The sequence below is a fragment of the Sphaerodactylus townsendi genome, linkage group LG04 (genome assembly GCF_021028975.2).
Source record: "Sphaerodactylus townsendi isolate TG3544 linkage group LG04, MPM_Stown_v2.3, whole genome shotgun sequence".
Classification (NCBI taxonomy): Eukaryota; Metazoa; Chordata; class Lepidosauria; order Squamata; family Sphaerodactylidae; genus Sphaerodactylus; species Sphaerodactylus townsendi.
Window position 1 is genome coordinate 68285356 of NC_059428.1, and position 17460 is coordinate 68302815.

The window sequence follows — 17460 nt, forward strand, 5'->3', positions numbered from 1 at the left end:
CTATATAACTGTAGGAATATTAAGCAATACAACAGCAACACAGCAGAAACAGAAATGATTTATATTCAGTAATTTTGGAAGACTGGGAATAAAAGCAAATGCTTTTTTCTTGGTAATCATTATCCTCCCATGGATGACCACTAGTGCAAAATAATGGTAAAGGAATATTACTGATTTCATTTTTTAATCAAGGCTAGTGTTTTTTATTATCCCAGAACTGTGCATAAATTAGAGGAACTGATTATTATCCTAGGTAATATATCAACAGCAACTGACCAAAGAAGGCACCATTATTTGATGTTCAAGGTCAGAAATGAATACAGTAGATGGAATAAAATACTGTAGGCGGAGAGCTGGGTGCATATATGCAGCCATTACTTTACTACTGCTGTTATGTGTGCATATTTCACCTTGAAAATATACTTCCCTGTATCATAGGCCCTTTCCGCACGGGCACTGTATGGCGCCCTGGGGACGGCAGAAACGCCGTCCCCAGGGAGCCATTCGCACAGGGGGTGCAGCTGCTGCGCAGCCGTGCCGCCCTCGCGCCGCCCGACCAGCGCCAAGCCGGCGTTTCCAGAGTGTGCTTGGAAGCGCACTTTCCTGGAAACGCCAGCTGGGAGCCGCTGCCGTTCGCATGGCAGCGGCTTCCAGGCGCTTCCCCCCCCCACTCCCTCCCTTCACTTACCTTGCCCCCTGCCCTGCGACGCTGCAGCAGGCGCGCAGGGCAGGGGAGGTGTGTCCCCAGGCCCCGGCGATGCACTGGAGGGCCGGAGACCAGGTAAGTCCACCGGGCGACGGCGCCCAGTGGTGCCGTCTTCCCGGTTCTTTCTGGGACCGTCCATGCAGACGGTCCCAGCGGCATTGGGTTGGCATCAAATACGCCGACCCGGCCGCTTCCGCCTCCATGCAGAAGCGGCCATAGGGAGGGGCCATGTCTCAATGGCCGAACATCTTCCTTGTGTGCAGAAGGTTCCAGTGTTCAATCCACAGCATCTCTATATTAAAGGTAATGACATATACCTGGGTCCCTGCAGAGCCACTGCCAACCAGAGTAGACATAGTGACTTTGACTGACTCATGTGTTTATGAAATTTGTTACAACCACTGTTAAGAACCACTGTTGCTATAACCATTGTTAAGAAAATAGTACTTCTTCCTATGCACATTCCCAAAATAAGTTAGCAAAGGTGGGTTTGTGTGTATAAATGCCGCTGATAAAGTGATCTTCATTAGTATTTATTCATATTTTAGATGTTTGTGGTATTTTTACAGCTATCAGAAATGGATATGCATTAGGTGCTTGGTGGTTTCAGCTGAGGTTTGTACTGATACACAACCAAAAAGGATGGCCTTCTTTTGTGAAACCGCAAGAATGAGCACAAATGGATGAAAATGCAAGCTTCCTTTAGTGTGCTGACTATCATTTAAGGAAGTCAATACATGGGATCCAGATCTCTCCCTTTGCTTGGAAAGTGATTTGCTGTGTTACATGGCATGAAAATAATTCTAAGAAGGGTGGCTTGTCTCTCTGAGTGGGGGCCAAGGGTGGAGAAATTCTACACAGCACTAGCTTCCACCATCTATAACTCAAGTTGCCTCCAATTCTGGTCTTTGACTGTACTCCATTCAATTCAGTTTCATGGTACCTTGAGAAGTGGTGGGATTCAAATAATTTAACAACTGGTTGTTTACAACAACCATTTTAACAACCAGTTCTGCCGAAGTGGTGCGAACCTGCTGAATCCCACCACTAACCTTGAGTCTTACTTTGGGAGAAAGACCTATACATACAAATAAATAAGTTTCCTAACACACTAGCCAACACAGCACTCAAACTTATTATCTACTTTCACATCACTATAATCTATTTTCAGCATGGGTATGTGCATATATCAATTTATTATTTTTATTTATTTTATTTATTTTATTTATTTTATTTCTAAACCGCCCTCCCCCTAGAGGCTCAGGGCGGTGAACAACAATGATAAAACAACTTAAAAACATACCATAAAAACTGATTCGCAAAAATAAGAATAAAAAATGGAACTATATCTCATCAGATTGCGTCAAGAATTTTGTACATCTCTTGCCTTGAAATCCCCATGGGGTTGCCATAAGTCAGCTGCGGCTAGATGGCAACTTTCCAGCACAGCCATGCATATATTATTATGCATTTGGGGGCTTTACAGAAAAAGCATACCCAAAAGGGTAAAATACATGGTTGTAAATACCTTACTGACCAGATAAATCCCTTCACATTACAGGATATCCTAATCTCACAGCAAAATGTCAAACTCTGCAAAGGTTTTACTGGGCTAGGATTTCACACGATAACTGGTAGCAGAATGTGGATGCTGACTCATCTGAAAAGCAGGAGTCACTATCCAATGAAAGTTAAGAACCTTCAATACCATTGTTTTCAATGAAAGAGAATTAATGTATTGTTGAAGGCTTTAATGGCCAGATTCAACTGGTTGTGGTGGGTTTTCCGGGCTGTGTGAAGTGGTCTTGTTCCTAACGTGGATCTTGTTCCTAAAGTTTTGTCTGCATCTGTGGCTGGCATCTTCAGAGGTGTATCAGAGAAGGAAGTCTGTTACACACTGTGTCCAGAATTAAGTTTGTACTTGTGGCTCCTATTAAATCAGTGCTTAACTTGATGGTTTGTGCTCATATTAAGTGATGAGACAGGTCTTACTAAATTTCTATTTACCAAAAGAAATATCTCACCTGCTGGTACAATAACTCTCCGTTCATTGGTGGTCATGTTTGGTGGTGGAATATGTTTTTCTTCCATGTAGCTTCCATAGTTCATTCCAGCATTTTCTGTGTTGCTGGCCATCTTTCCGCCTTTTGCCACACTGCAATTGTCAGGGGAATTCCTAAGAAAATAATTTAGTTTTCAGGATAACAGACCACCACTTAAAACATTTCAGTAAACAGAATTAATTTTGGAAGAGGATTTTTTGCATGGCACTTATTTAAGAATCTCTATCTTTCCTATAAACCTGTTTCTGATCTTGCTGGTTTTAAAAAGACATGCCAGGTTCTCAACTGTGTTTATGAAAATCTTTAATACTGGATCCCAGATTGGCATCTTGGTTAATCCAAGGCAGCAAATATAATTAGGAGTCCGGTGGCGCCTTAAAAATGACCAGCACGATATTCCAGCATCATTTTTTGTGGATTAGAGCCCTCATCTTCAGATGCAATGGCCTTACGCCTGAATACAATTTGTTAGTCTTTAAAAGTACCGTATGACTTCTAAAATATTGGAGATCTGACTTTGTATATAGGGTTGCCTAATGGCTGGCAGCTGGTGGGAAGATTGTGAGGGTGAAGACTTAATTTTTTTTGGGGGGGGGGCTTTGTGACACCTTCATACTACTATTTCTGGCATGAGCCAAAAGTTATCTCATTGCACTGTGACAATACTTTGGTATTTACCTCAATCACTTGGGAAAGCTTAATGTACACAAATAGGCTCTCTCATCTTTGATAATTAGGAGTGATGTCCTAAATCAGCAAGGCAGTTGTTTTCTGACCATTTAATGACCCTAAATCACACTCCAAATTGATTTAATTATAGCTTTCTTCCACTTAGGCTCAAACAGCATGAGGGTAGTTCAAAGGAACCTTTTCTCTTATGCTGCAAAATACCAAGGATTGAGTCAGATATCTCAAAGTAATTAATAACAGCGCCATGAGCCAAAGTAGTGTACTAGTTTGAATGTCAGACTGGAACCAGGATCAAATTCCTACTCAGCCATAAAGTTTATTGGATGATCTTGGGTCAGTCGTTTTCTCTTATAACTACCTCGAAGAGTTGTGGAGTAAAGTAGAGAAGGAGAGAACCATGTATGTCTGAACTCCTTGAAAAAAGGACAGGAAAAAATGAGATGCAGAGACACATCTGAAGCAATAAAACATGTCAATTGTTCAAATTCTGAAACGGTGGAATATTTTTTTTTTAATTTTAAGCCACATAGTTACACTGGAAGCCATAAAATATGTCAGCTTCATCCATTTATGCACACATTATACATATCTTTTCCAATTCAAACAGTAACAGTATAATAATCATAATGATAGGCATATACAAACTTCATTGTAAAAAGATATTTTTGACTCATCTCTTAACTGTGGATGAATACACACACTTATGGCCTCCATTACTTTTGGACATTATCACTTCCTATGAATGACTTACAGTACAAAAGGAGTTTTGCTGAAGCCATATTGCACAATGTCAAATGTCAAATGGGGTGAAATTTAAACTCTTTTCTAGTATACCCTACTTGATACTAAAAATCTGCCATGAAAGTCTGTATAGGGTTTGAAGCTAGGAACCTTTCTCTGAATGTACTGAAAGCAGCTTTAAAGATTCCAAAGGAAATCCCTTAACATCATTTTTTCTGCCAGAAATAGTTAGATGTTTAATCTAGTTTTCTACATATATGACATTTAGTATAAAGACAAATATAGATTAAATGTAGAAGCTAGAAGGCAAGGAGTTCAGAAAATGCCAGAAATCCCACTCCCCCACCCCCACTGCCAGAAAGCCCCATAGGGCTAATAGGACATACACCACCAAAAGTGTGGCGTAAGACCAAGGGCCGGGGTATGACACTTCTGGCCCTCAAACCTTGGAAGAAGCTGACTAATGTTGGCTCCAACCCTGGAACACCCCACCCTACCACCCACAGTGGTGTCCAAGTGAAACACCAGCACAGCCCTGCCACTGCCTGGATTTCTGGGTTCTATGGTGATGGGTCTGATGGGCTGTGGGCTGTGGGATGGGCAGCCACCAGTGTATTTGTCCCCTCCACCAGGGTAAGTGCACAAGGCCATGCTACTCCATCTAGCCCTTTTGCCCCCCCCCCCACTTTGGATGAGGCTGAAAACGTATAACAAAACAGGGAGCTGGGTCTGTACTAATGAGTCACAGGATACAACACAGAAAACACCTGCCTTCTCCTCCTTCTCCTCCACCCACACCCCAGATTCTTGGAGTGTTCATTCAGTGCTTCATCCTCCACTCAAGAGATAGAAATTATTTGTTGTGTATAAACAAAATATACACATTTTCTTATCAATACTGAGAATTTGGACTTGGTGCTATCCTACAACATCATTGGATCTCAATACTGCATCTTAGAATTCTGAACTTTTCTCAGTGGTGGTAGAAAATGCCATCAAGTTGCACCTGATGTATGGCAACCTCTCATGGGGTTTTCAAGGGAAGAGACTTAAACCGGTGGTTTGTCATTGAAAACTTCTGTATAGCAACCTGGACTTCCCCAGTACTCTCCCATCCAAGCTCTAACCAGGGCCAACCCTGCTCAGCTTTTGAGCCTGGGCCATTAAGATCAGAGCCTTTCCTCAGTATACATCCAAAAATAAACTAGGGCCATTTCCGCACGGGCGGAATATGGCGGCCTGGGGACGGCAAAAACGCAGCGGCTTCCAGGCGCTTCCCCTCCCCTCCCCACTCTCTCCCTTCACTTACCTTGTCCCTGGCCCTCCAGCACGTCACCGAGGCCTGGGGACATGCCCCCTGCCCTGCAACTCTGCAGCAGGCGCGCAGGGCCGGGGGGCGTGTCCCCTGGCCTCGGCAATGTGCCGGAGGGCTGCGGGACTGGTGAGTCGCTGTGACGATGGCGCAGCTTTGCGCCGTCATCCCAGCCAGTTCCCGGACCGTCTATGCGGATGGTCCCAGCATCGTCGGGTCGGCATGGCTTATGCCGACCCGACCGCTTCCGCCTCTGTACACTGTGCGGAAGCGGCCTAGGTTAAACATGACAACCTACTGTTGTAATTTTCTTTAAAAAATTACTTTCCATACCAGTTAAATGTGTAAGTTTGCTGCTACATTGATACTAAGGAAAGGTTTGCCAAAGTCTAATATTGCTTTAAAAAAATTAAATGGAAGTATTTGCACAAACAGAACTGATAGCTTCAATACATTTTTATTGTTGTGCATAGTTTTATTTATAACCTTGTAAGTGTTCCATATGAAGATAAAACTTAAGGAAGTGTGTTCCATTTGGTAATGCTGACAATACATAACTGAAAACCAAGTGGTTTTGTCAATGAAAATAATTCCAAATTATTTGGAAAGAAAAGATGCTAATCCTTCTTTAGATCTTTTTGTAAATTGAAAAACATCCTTGAATTGTGAAGAACATATACTTCTTATAGCTATTCAGTACATCATCAATTTTTTCTTCAATTTACATGGGCAACAATGCACTGAAAGTACAATAAATACCTTCCACTTTATTTTGTAATAGAGTGACAGTGCAGTCCTAAGGTAGGGGTAAGTAGACTCAGGAAACTGACTGATCTATATACCAGCATATCCTTGAGATAGAAGGATCATTGCACTGCTCTTGGGCACCAATGCAGCTCTGCAGCAGCTGCACTCTGATGCAACTCAGGCACAGGGAACTATGCTGGTGTCGATGTGAGTGGACTGCGAGACATGGCCAGTCTGCTTCCTAAGCCACTTCAACCCAGAAATGCCTTTGAGAGAGAGGCAAAGTTCCACTATAAAATGGCAGTGCAGCCCATAGATGCCCATGTAACAGAAAAAATAAGTTCTCCTCACTCCACAGAAACACTCATTAGACCTTAAGCAGCGTTGGATGCCAACTAAGGGGGCGACCAATTACCTCCTTTCCCTGCAGTGGCCAAGCCACCTCTCCAGCACCCAACTGTAGCACACTTAACCCTACGAAAACCCCAGTCAAGCACCCCCTATCTCATGAGGTAGGGGACGTGGAATGGGATTCTCTCTGATGGCTCCCTGGGAAAAGTACAGGGAGGGCATTTAGAACTACTGGGTGAGCACAAACACCCAACAAGGAGAGTAAAATCTACAGTGTATGGCTGACCTCTCTCAGTTTTGAACCCTAACAGGTACTCCATCTTCTCAGGAAGGACAGCCCTCTAAAAAGTAAGGAGGGGACATTTTCCAACCTCCTTCTCCTCTTCCCCTGATCAATGGCCATGAGTTGTCCTGGAAATACTACATCCTGAACCTTCATGAGTCCTGCTCCCCTACTGGTGGAGGGTATTGTCATGACATCCAGTTCCTTCACATTTTATTGTTTAGGATATTTTTAAGCCATTTTTCCATCAAAAGTTTTCTGAGTTGTTTAGTATTCATCATAAGGCATACAGGATATGGTAGTGAAATTATGACGCCAGCATGGGTAACATGGATGTCATGGTTACTGGATTGGGAGTAGGGGGTTAGATCTGCAAGGGAACTGAGGAACTCATATCCAATGTGCAGCAACCAACTTGTACCAAAATGCATAAGGTCAGCCTAGCACCTTTGAATTCTATCTTCTTCATCTCTGGATCTGTTTGGATGCATGTCTTGAAATATCACTATACCACAGAATGACAAGTAAATATTATAGAGTAGCAGCAGTCAATTCAATAATACAAAAGTATATGCAAAGGCTATGTGTTTTCAATAATGCAACACAGCTTTGTGAAAACAGACCATTCATCCTCCATTTCATTGGCTCCCTGCACTCTCCAGCTGCTCTGAGCCTTAAGGCCATCACAGAAAATTAAGGCAGTCAACATCTGGCCCACTAGAGGCCAAGCAAGCTATAAATATTACCAGCACTGCTCTTTGTTTTTGCAGTTCAGGGAAACAGCTGGTTAAATTTTACTATGCTTGATTCTTTCTCCATGAGAGCAGACACTTCAATATTTCTTATGTGTGAGGTTAAGGTGAAGAAAGAGTGAAGGGGGTGGGAAACGTAACTGCCAGTTACAAAATGATGTTCTATGTATACCTAATTTACAATTTAACTACTAGTGGGAGAATTCTGAAACACTGATACCAAGCAATAAACCACAATAGTTTCTCAGTTGGCCTACAGCTTTCTAAATCTACATTCTCTTATTTTGCTCTTCATTATTTTTACAGAAATTCTACTGTAATGACAATGGCTTGTATTTCTCATATTGTATTTCATTTCAGAAACCTGTAAGCATATTATTGTTGTGGTTTCATAAAATAAGTGTTCACTGGAAATTATACCTACCCTGTGCCTTATTTTTGTGAGTCGGAATTGCATGTCATTAGAGGTTTCTAAAACAGCATGCTGTTATAATCAGAAATGAATTATTATGTAGAAATCTATTCCATGCTTTTGGTGGAATTCCTGCAAGTTTTATTTAATCATAATGTCATCTGTTCAAGGTTCCTAATGTAAACCAAAACTGCCAACATAATATGAAGCAAGAGTATATGTGGAATTTAAGATTATATTTAACTAAGAACTTGTCCCCATGAAGATCTTCTACAATTGTAATTGATTCCAAGTCAATAATTTTATCTAAACCTCAGCTTGGACTAGGAGCCTTGTTGGAGTTTCTTCCCTTCCCAAGCTAATTTCTACCTTATACTACTACACTGGCATTAGACATTAACTCAGCACCCACATTATTAGATGCCTTCCAGCAAATCAAGGATATTATAGCACTTGCAAAAAAATTCTATGAAAACTATAATTTTTTTTCATCCCCTAGAGAAAACTTTTTCTCATCCACTAGAGAATCCCCTCAAGTATGATGACACTTCTGCATCAACCAGAAGTGATGTCATCACTTAGATATGCCCCCAACTCCACCTCCCACCTGTTGTGAGGAGGGACCTGGTAACCCTATACATTTATATAGAAGTTATCGTTTGGCATAACCTGAAGATAATGGGAAGAAAGACCTAGAAATGATTCATGCTTTCTTCCTGTTCTGTGAATATGAATGCATTTGCAACACTTTTCCCACAACCCCAGTAGAAATAGTGTTCAGCTGTTTACAAAACCAGTAAAAATCTCCACTGTTTCTATAGATTCTAGCAGCCTCTGTCAGATGGGAATACCAAGACTGAATTATGAAACTATTATTCTTTGCAATGATTCTTTGTGCATTCCAATAACAGCAGTATATGGATATTCATCGCAGCATGCCCCACTATTAAAGCTCAATTTCTTTTCTTTTTTAAAAAATTATTACCATATAGCATACAATAACAAAAAAAATGGTAAGTCAAAAGTTATTTAACTGAGAACTGAGAATAAGTTTGAAATTTGTCTACTAAAAAATCAAAGTACAGTATCAAACTAATATTCTTATTTATTAGAAAATACAATTAATTTGGACCCTAGTTAATTTAAGAAATGAAGTAATTAGGCTATCACATAGATTCAATTTGATCTTACATATTTATCTACGATTACTCTTTCTCAGTTTCTGCTATGTTTAAAGAAGAAAAGAAGAAGAAGTGTTTGGATTTATATCCCCCCTTTCTCTCCTGTAGGAGACTCAAAGGGGCTTACAATCTCCTTGCCCTTCCCCCCTCACAGCAAACACCCTGTGAGGTAAGTGGGGCTGAGAGAGCTCCGAAAAGCTGTGACTAGCCCAAGGTCACCCAGCTGGTGTGTGTGGAAGTGCATAGGCTAATCTGAATTCCACAGATAAACCTCCACAACTCAGGCGGCAGAGCTGGGAATCAAACCCGGTTCCTCCAGATCAGAGTGCACCTGCTCTTAGCCACTATGCCACTGCTGCTCAGAGAACATTTGTAAGATGGTGCATGAGTGGCACCTTTTACTGTTGCTAGAATTGCTAGAATTCTAACTAGAATCGATGGAAACAGTGCAGTTTGCTGATTTTGTGAACAGTCAAATGCTATTACACATGTAGTGGTATTGTAAAAGAGAAAAATCCCTTTGGGCTTCAATAATTAAATTGATGTCTGCCCCATTTAAGGAATCTGAAGAAATTATTTGATTTTCTCTTGTTAATTATACACTGGACAGAAGGTGGCATGGTATAGTCCAGTATTAATACATGAAAGAGAGACCTTCAAGGAAAACTCTTCATATGAACAAATAAAAGCCCAATATAAACAGGATATTAAAGAATGGGGAATAAGCAAAAAAACCTAATGAATTGGATAAAATACTGTTAACAGAACAAAAAAAGACTTAGACATACAAATTATTATTAAATTTAATATTGGAAAAAGAAGATGTAAAAGAAGTGATGGTAAACGGCAAGGGATTTCAAGAAAGTAATAACATACCAAGAATGGGAAGACACTTGGCAGATAAATAGTAAATTTTCGGCTAGCTTAGGGTTACGAGAAAACTTCCTGAAATTGTTCCACCGTTGGTATCTTACTCCATCGCAATTGGCAAAAATAACTAAGGATAATAATTCAAATTGTTGGAGATGCCATAAAGAAACAGGAACCATGTTACATATGTGGTGGACATGCCCTAAGATAAGGAAATTTTGGAAGAGAATACACAATAATGTAACTCAGATACTGAACATTCCAATTGTTTACTCCGGAACTATATCTATTGGGGATAGGACTAAGAAAGATTCCTAATATGAATGTGGAACTCTTCTGTTACATGACTACTGCGGCCAAAATTAAAATTGCTAAAAACTGGAAAAGTAAACAATTGTTAACAATTGAAGATTAGCTGTTGACTTTGTCAGAGTATATGCAGCTAGATAAGCTCTCAGTTACTGTAAAGGACCTACCATGGAGCAAATTCCAGAAAACTTGGAAAGAATATTTATTTTATTTGGAAATGTATAAAACAAACAGTAAGTAAATATGTATTAATGGAAAATTAATGTAAATATGGAAAACTAAATACACACAGATATACTTAAGATTATTCTAGAAATATTTTAGACGAGTAATTATATATGTTAAGGTTTCAATACTTGTTTAATATATGATTTTTTTTCTTAACTCTCCAGATTTAGCTTACCCGATGGGGAAGTTTGAATACGTATTTGCTATATTATTTGGAAAGGGAAAGTTTAATAGAAGAATCAACTATATTAAACATTTATTAGATTAAATAGAATAATGTAGAGTTTATGTTAGTGAATTTGTTAAGTGGTGTATGATTTGTTCATTTCACTGACATTCTTTTATTATTTCTTACTATGTAATATGTAATAAACTATATAATAAACTTTAAAAAAAGGAAAACTCTTCAAAGGAATGGAATGGCAAACCACCTCTGCTTTTCACTTGCCTTAACAGTCCCTTGCTGGGGTTGCAGCAAGTTGACTATGACTTGACAGCACTATACACATACTTTTGTACAGCCTTTTTTCCCACAGCAGGATCAGGTTATTGCACTGAATTTAGTGAATGGTCTTTGATAACTCTGGAAACCAAAGTTTAGACCATTTGTGGCCAGATATGCAGATGCTCTGTAATAATCACAGAACACGGCTTGGATTAAATTGGGCTGCAGCCTTTTGTAATATACACAAGCTGGGTGAGCAAGAGGAGCGCATCATTAGGAGCCGGTCAGCCCCCATGGCTTCCCCCAGCGACAACCCCAATTCTCATTGGGGAGGACAGAGAGGTACTGGGCCAGGGGGTATCCACCCGTCCTTGTGACCCCCAAACTGTTAGGGTGTCAGGCTTGCCTGCAGAGGCTTCCGCAGCATGCGCCTGGAGCCTGCCCCACCACAAGCCTCTTATGGAGGCCCCATATGCGGGGAGATCCGGCACGCAAGCTCGCCTCCCCCCAAGGATGTGCTCCTCTGCCCAAACCGCCCAGGGCTGTGACAATAAAAAGAAACAAAACCCCAACCCTTACTTCAGGGAGGGTGGGTGGGTCAGTTTGCTTCCAGGCGCCGAAAAGGCTGGAGCAACCATGTGCTGCCTAATATATATAGGGAAAAAATGTTTAGTAAGTACACCGTCAGGTATGGCTATAAAACCTCTAGATTAGGTTTTTATTTCGGCAGTCCTTTGTCAAGCCAATAATTGTTGTACAAAGTATTCTTTTTCTTACTCCTCTAGGAGCACAACTGTTTTCTCTTACACTAGATAGTTTCCAAACTGAATTTCAAGTTTCACTTCAATGGCTCTTCTTTAAATAGTCCTTCTCTCTGGATATCAGGATCTCATGTGAGAGCCACGTGCTGCCTAATATATATAGGGAGCATTGCTCCACCCTCAAGCCCACATGCGTGTTGCGTGACCATTGCTGGGTGGTGAGGCTCAGCTGCCAGGCCGGCCCAGGATCATGCATGCTCCCTGCCTCAGGAGCTATTACCACGCCCCTTGCCCCCTGTCGCAATTACGGGCCTAGTTGATTCTAGTGCCATGGTTAATAAGTGATAGGCTAAATAAAGTCAAAGAAGAGTATAAGTTGCTGAAATTAATTTTGTTAAAAAGATCTCAAGATACTGAAAGTGTTACGAGATTTGTTGACTATAAAAACTAAACACTTCCATGCTGTGCACATTTAAATTTAAAAAGCAGATTCTAACTTTGAATGAGTGATATTGATTTACTACTAAAGTATATGAATGCATACTTTTGTACTATAGGGGGAAAAAAGACAGCATATAGGTTTTTAAAGTTCCTCTAGCAAAAAAGCAAAACAACCAAAAAACTCAGTTAATACATTGTGTCTTAGGCTGATTTTGAATGTACTCTGCTAATGTAAGCCCACATCACCATGAAGCATTTTGAAAATCAGATTGTGGTCGGTTTACAATTTATGGCCTTGCAACCTGAAGAACAAAATGTGGAGTAATTAAAAAAAATTAAACACAGTGCACACTTTTGATATACTAATTGCCAGATCTATTATAATATGTTTTCCCTCTCAGCTCACTGTAGATCAGTAGACTTGCTATATTTGCTAGAGGCACAGAAGTTATAATTACTTGGATTGTCCAAGCATACCATGATAAGATAATATAAAGGAGCTCCCAGGAAGTAAAGCATGAACAATCTCATGTTTAAATAACCACTAGATCTTCCTGTTTTACCATTCACCTGTTCTAAAGGGAGGAAACATACATGCTTTCAGCTCACTCCCCCTCCCTGACTGGAGAGAATTCTCAGAAAAAGCATCTTATCCAAATTGGCCCAAAGGGAGCTTCATTTCCGACCCTCATGTTAGGTCTTTACCTTGAGCCATTAACTTGACTTGGATTGCATTCCATCTTAATGGTCACTCTGGTTGTAGGTTGTGACAACCAATCCTGCTGGGGGACACGAGGACTCATCTTTGATGTCTGCCCATATTCACTGGAAGAGGAGGCTGTCATCTCGGTCTTACCAAGGTGGGGAGTTCCGTATGCACACTCAAACAATGACTGATCTTCACTCACAACTGATAATGCTTCCTGAAAGTCAGAGAAGAGAAAGAAAAAGATGATAATCAAAAAGGCAAATTGCACTGAACATATACTTTATTCAGGCATTCTTCCAGATAACAATAATATTTACACCGAGAACAAACTTTAAAACCTAATGAAGGTCCATTCCGCACAGCAAATGTATAACAGGTTGCCATCGTGATAAAGGAATCCATTTTCCTGCTTTCCCATTCACATGTGTTCCATGCAAGCAGTGATTGGAGGCCACAGAAACAATCTGGGTTGCTGTCATGCCTTCACACAGAGATGTTTCTGTTTGTTTTTTTTTTACCTGCTACATATGTGTAGCTACCAACGCCCCATGGTATGATCGGCTGCACCTGTGTAGCTATTCAGATTGAAGCTGCAAGATTTTTAAAAAAGGAAAAGGGGCCTCCCTGCAATGACCAGACAATGGCAGATGGCTTCTCCCTGATTGTGGAGGACAGGGTGGAAGGGAGGGAAATAAAGTGCCTCCTGCCTGGTTGTTCTCTCGGGAGTGGCTCCAACCTGGGATTTTTCAAAAGGATTGCTTGTTAAGTGATTTTCAAAAACCCGGGAGGGGGAAATAAACAGACTCATTTTGGGGATGAACCTGTGGGAAGTCCTCCCCACAAAACGGGTTATATAACGTCCTACATATTTCTTGGGATGTGCAGAATGGGCCAAACGCCTAGATTCTTCAGCAGCAGTAGTGTAAAGAGGGGACTGGAATGCTGACAGTTAGTATTCACACCTGCTGTTTTGTCTTATCTCTGCTTGGCATTTTTCCCAGACTGGCCTGGCTTGGTGTGTGAACTGGGCTGTGTAGGCTGGGCCAGAGTTCTCTTGATGTCTGTCTGTACTTTTCTAATCAGTTCTTGCAAGGACTCTGAATGAATCGTGCCATGTTTAATAAAGATCTTTCTGTTTTTCAAGAAGGATTCAAGAAGATTCTATTGCATGGTCTCCGTTTGTTACAAGTAGTAACATTAGCTCTAGCTCTATGTAAGATTCTCACTCACATTTGTGAAACACCTCTTTAGCTAGGAGCCTCGGATATAAAGTACATTATTAATATTCCCTACAACATAATAAGAAATTATTTTGCTGAATAATGAGAAGTGTGCCTTCCTCCCTGCCTAGGAGGATAAGGTCATGCCCTTTCCTGGATAGAAGAAAGAGAGGAAGAGTCTGAAACATTTGTAACTGCTGCTTCAGTGACGTTTCTTTGTGTTTCTTTTTAATGGGAGTGAAATGCAATCCAGGTTACCCTCACATTGGTGAGCCTCTCCCTCACAAATTCTGACTTTTGAGCTCACTAACAAGTACTCTGGACTCCTTATATTCCTTGGGATGGTATGAATGACCATGCTCCGTTACTTTTATAAAAGGGTTTCTCTATTCTATTTTCACTTTTTAAAATCTTATCAGTAATAAGCACTCCTCAAAATGAAAGTAAGAGAAATACTCTATATTAAGGGCCCTAAAAGTATGCATATTAAATACTGTGTGCAAATTGTTCCAAGTTACACAATTTACTCCAATTGAAAGAGCTGGGCTTTCATATGCTTGGAATGCATATAGCACTTTTTAAAAACCCTTTGGCTAAAGGTATTAAACCAGTCAATTAAACAGCAACAGATGCTGAAAACAAGGCTCTCCAATATGGAAAATGCATCTCTGCCTATGAAGCACTGACAGAATGATTTGTTGCTGTATATTCCTACCTCTTCCTTTCACATATGAAGCCATTCAAAAGCTTAGTCCTTCACTTGATGAACAGCATTAGATTTTGAACAAACTGAAGAATTGATAAGCATTTAGTGAAGCAGAGGCCATTATGGGAATGTTGTTCAAATGTCATAGCTCCTGCTGTACCAGAATTAGGTTTGAAGACAAGTCTGTGAATTAATCATTTTACAGCACCACCTTAAGCAGACTTTTAAGTCTGTTGAAGTCAATAGATTTAGAGAGGTGTAACTCCTTAGGATGGCACTGACCAGCCTTAGCAGTTTGATCATTTAACCTAGAATACAAAGATCCTTTATCTTTCCACCATCTAACTTACCATTAATGCTAATTCTGCCATTAAAATTCAATAAAACCCCCTTTAACCTGGAACATGTCATTTGTGATTTATGAAGGTTAGAAAGTGGGTGAAAGCAATGTTCAAATCTAGTATACATTGTACATTTGAATTACAAATGTAAAAAATGCAAAAAAAATTCCCAAAACCCTCCCACCTCAAAAAATCATGGTGAAAACAACCAGCACACTTGCAGGCACCTGTGTTAAGAACTGTAACACACATCTGGAATATATTCTCTTTCAAACAAACTGAATGGAACAACATGCCACATAGTGTACTCATGAAAGCACTGATGAACAGCAAAAACATTTGTGAAGAAAATCATGAAAGACAGCTGGTTGTCTTAACCTCCAGATATAAGAATTCTATTTTCATTTTGGAAAATATCTATTTAAATTGGTTATGCAGAATGATTAGCTCAATAAAGAAACAGGTAAAAGATACTTAAACTGAGAATGTAAAGAAGTACTTGAAACTACTAGCTTAAATTTGTGTCAAAATAAAACTAGAAAATACAAGGTCAACATCAGAGATGGCATAACAAGGCCATAAGGATGCTACTCCTGCCCAACAAGTACAATAAAGAGAGGTAAACAGAACAAGCAATCACAATATACCCCCCAAAAGAGGTAACAAATTATTTTACAATTATCAATTTTACTCAAGAGTAGTACCAGTAATAGCAATCAAAAATCTAATTTGCACAGGAGTAGTAAGAATGCAAACTGTACAAATCAATAAATAATTTATCAGAATACATAACTAAACATCAAAACAAAACAATATCTCAGTACAAGTGGGAGTCAAAGTAAAGCACTGAACCAAAGCGTGTGATTTGGGGGGGGGGGGCACTGTTGCCCTTTTTTGCAGAGCAGCAGAATCTTCTGAATATCTTACCAATATTTTGCCAGTTTGCACAAATTGACTGAAGCACATTTGGACAAGCACAATGTAAATGTATAGATGTAGTTCAATTATTTTCCAGATTTATGCCGACTTATAAATTCTTGGTATTAAATAGCATGTGCTGATGTAATCATGGGGGAAGCCCTCACAGTTTCACCAGCCACACTGCTATTTAGTAGTTTCTTTTCTTTTTTAAAGTCCAAAGGAACATTAATGTACATTATCCAACCTGCAGTCTGAAGTGATACAGTCTCAAGAGAACTTTGTCATGTATTTTTCTGAGCATATAGAATGAATCTTAGACTGATATTTATGACTGATGGATATGGGGTATACTACTGCCATAAGTCTACCAGAGTAGTCAAACAGAACAGCAAGAGACCTCCTTTTCCACACAGCTTAGAGCAAAATAATAATGAAGAAATTTCTTAATCATAATACCATTCAAAATTTTTACAACTGGTTCTGGTGGGTTTTCCGGGCTGTTTGGCCGTTATCTGGTGGATCTTGTTCCTAACATTTTGCCTGCATCTTCAGAGGTGTATCACAGAGGGAAGTCTGTTACACACGGTGTAAATTTTTTACATTTTTAAAAATAATCTGGTTGTAACAAACTGGTTATGTATAAAATAATAAATGGAGACAAAAATGTAGTTGAAGGAAATATGTTTTAAAAATATTGAGTTTGGGGAATGTAGGATTTTTTTTGAAGGCTACTGCATTAAATATTCATTAAACATAAATTAGGAAAATATGCAAGCAGTTGCTATTTCATTGCTTCCCTAAATATACCTGTTTCCTATAAACCATTCCTATGTCTTTTGCATTGAAGCCAACTTCCCAGTAAACCAGCAGGAAAACAAAGTGTGAACTCCAGGCAACCCACTTCCACAGAACAATGTGCCACACCAAATATAAAGAATTTTTTGTTTTGGTCTGACCCAGAGACTTGAAGAAAAAAGGAAGAAGGAACTTTAAAAATTAAAGGAACAGAGTTGTATAACTGTAAATATGCTGCTGGCAGACTGCCAATGATTTCAAAGGATTTGAGGTTTCAAAATTACCCAGAAGCCCAACTGAAGTTCACTAGAGGTTTTGAGTTTCCAGGAAAGCTTTGGTAGGTCATAGTACTACAAGAAATCAACATAACTTAGGTTGTACTGATGTAATAAATGCAGTTATATAAGCAATTTAAATGCAACACTGATATGGTAAACTGGAGTCAAATAGTACATCACCCTGTCAAAGTAAATATA

At 39.8% G+C, this 17460-nt stretch overlaps 1 protein-coding gene across 8 annotated transcripts in view; it reads right to left on the bottom strand.

Annotated features, from left to right (window-relative positions):
• The window catches only part of ERG (ETS transcription factor ERG), a 156456-nt gene that overhangs the window by 17008 nt on the left and 121988 nt on the right, over nucleotides 1-17460 (bottom strand). For all 8 annotated transcript variants that reach the window (XM_048495149.1, XM_048495151.1, XM_048495148.1 and 5 more), the window contains 2 exons: nucleotides 12998-13215; nucleotides 2731-2882 (listed from right to left, as the gene is read on the bottom strand). In XM_048495149.1, the coding sequence (XP_048351106.1) occupies nucleotides 2731-2882; nucleotides 12998-13137 (292 nt within the window). In that variant the 5' untranslated portion in view covers nucleotides 13138-13215. The remainder of the gene's footprint in view (nucleotides 1-2730; nucleotides 2883-12997; nucleotides 13216-17460) is intronic.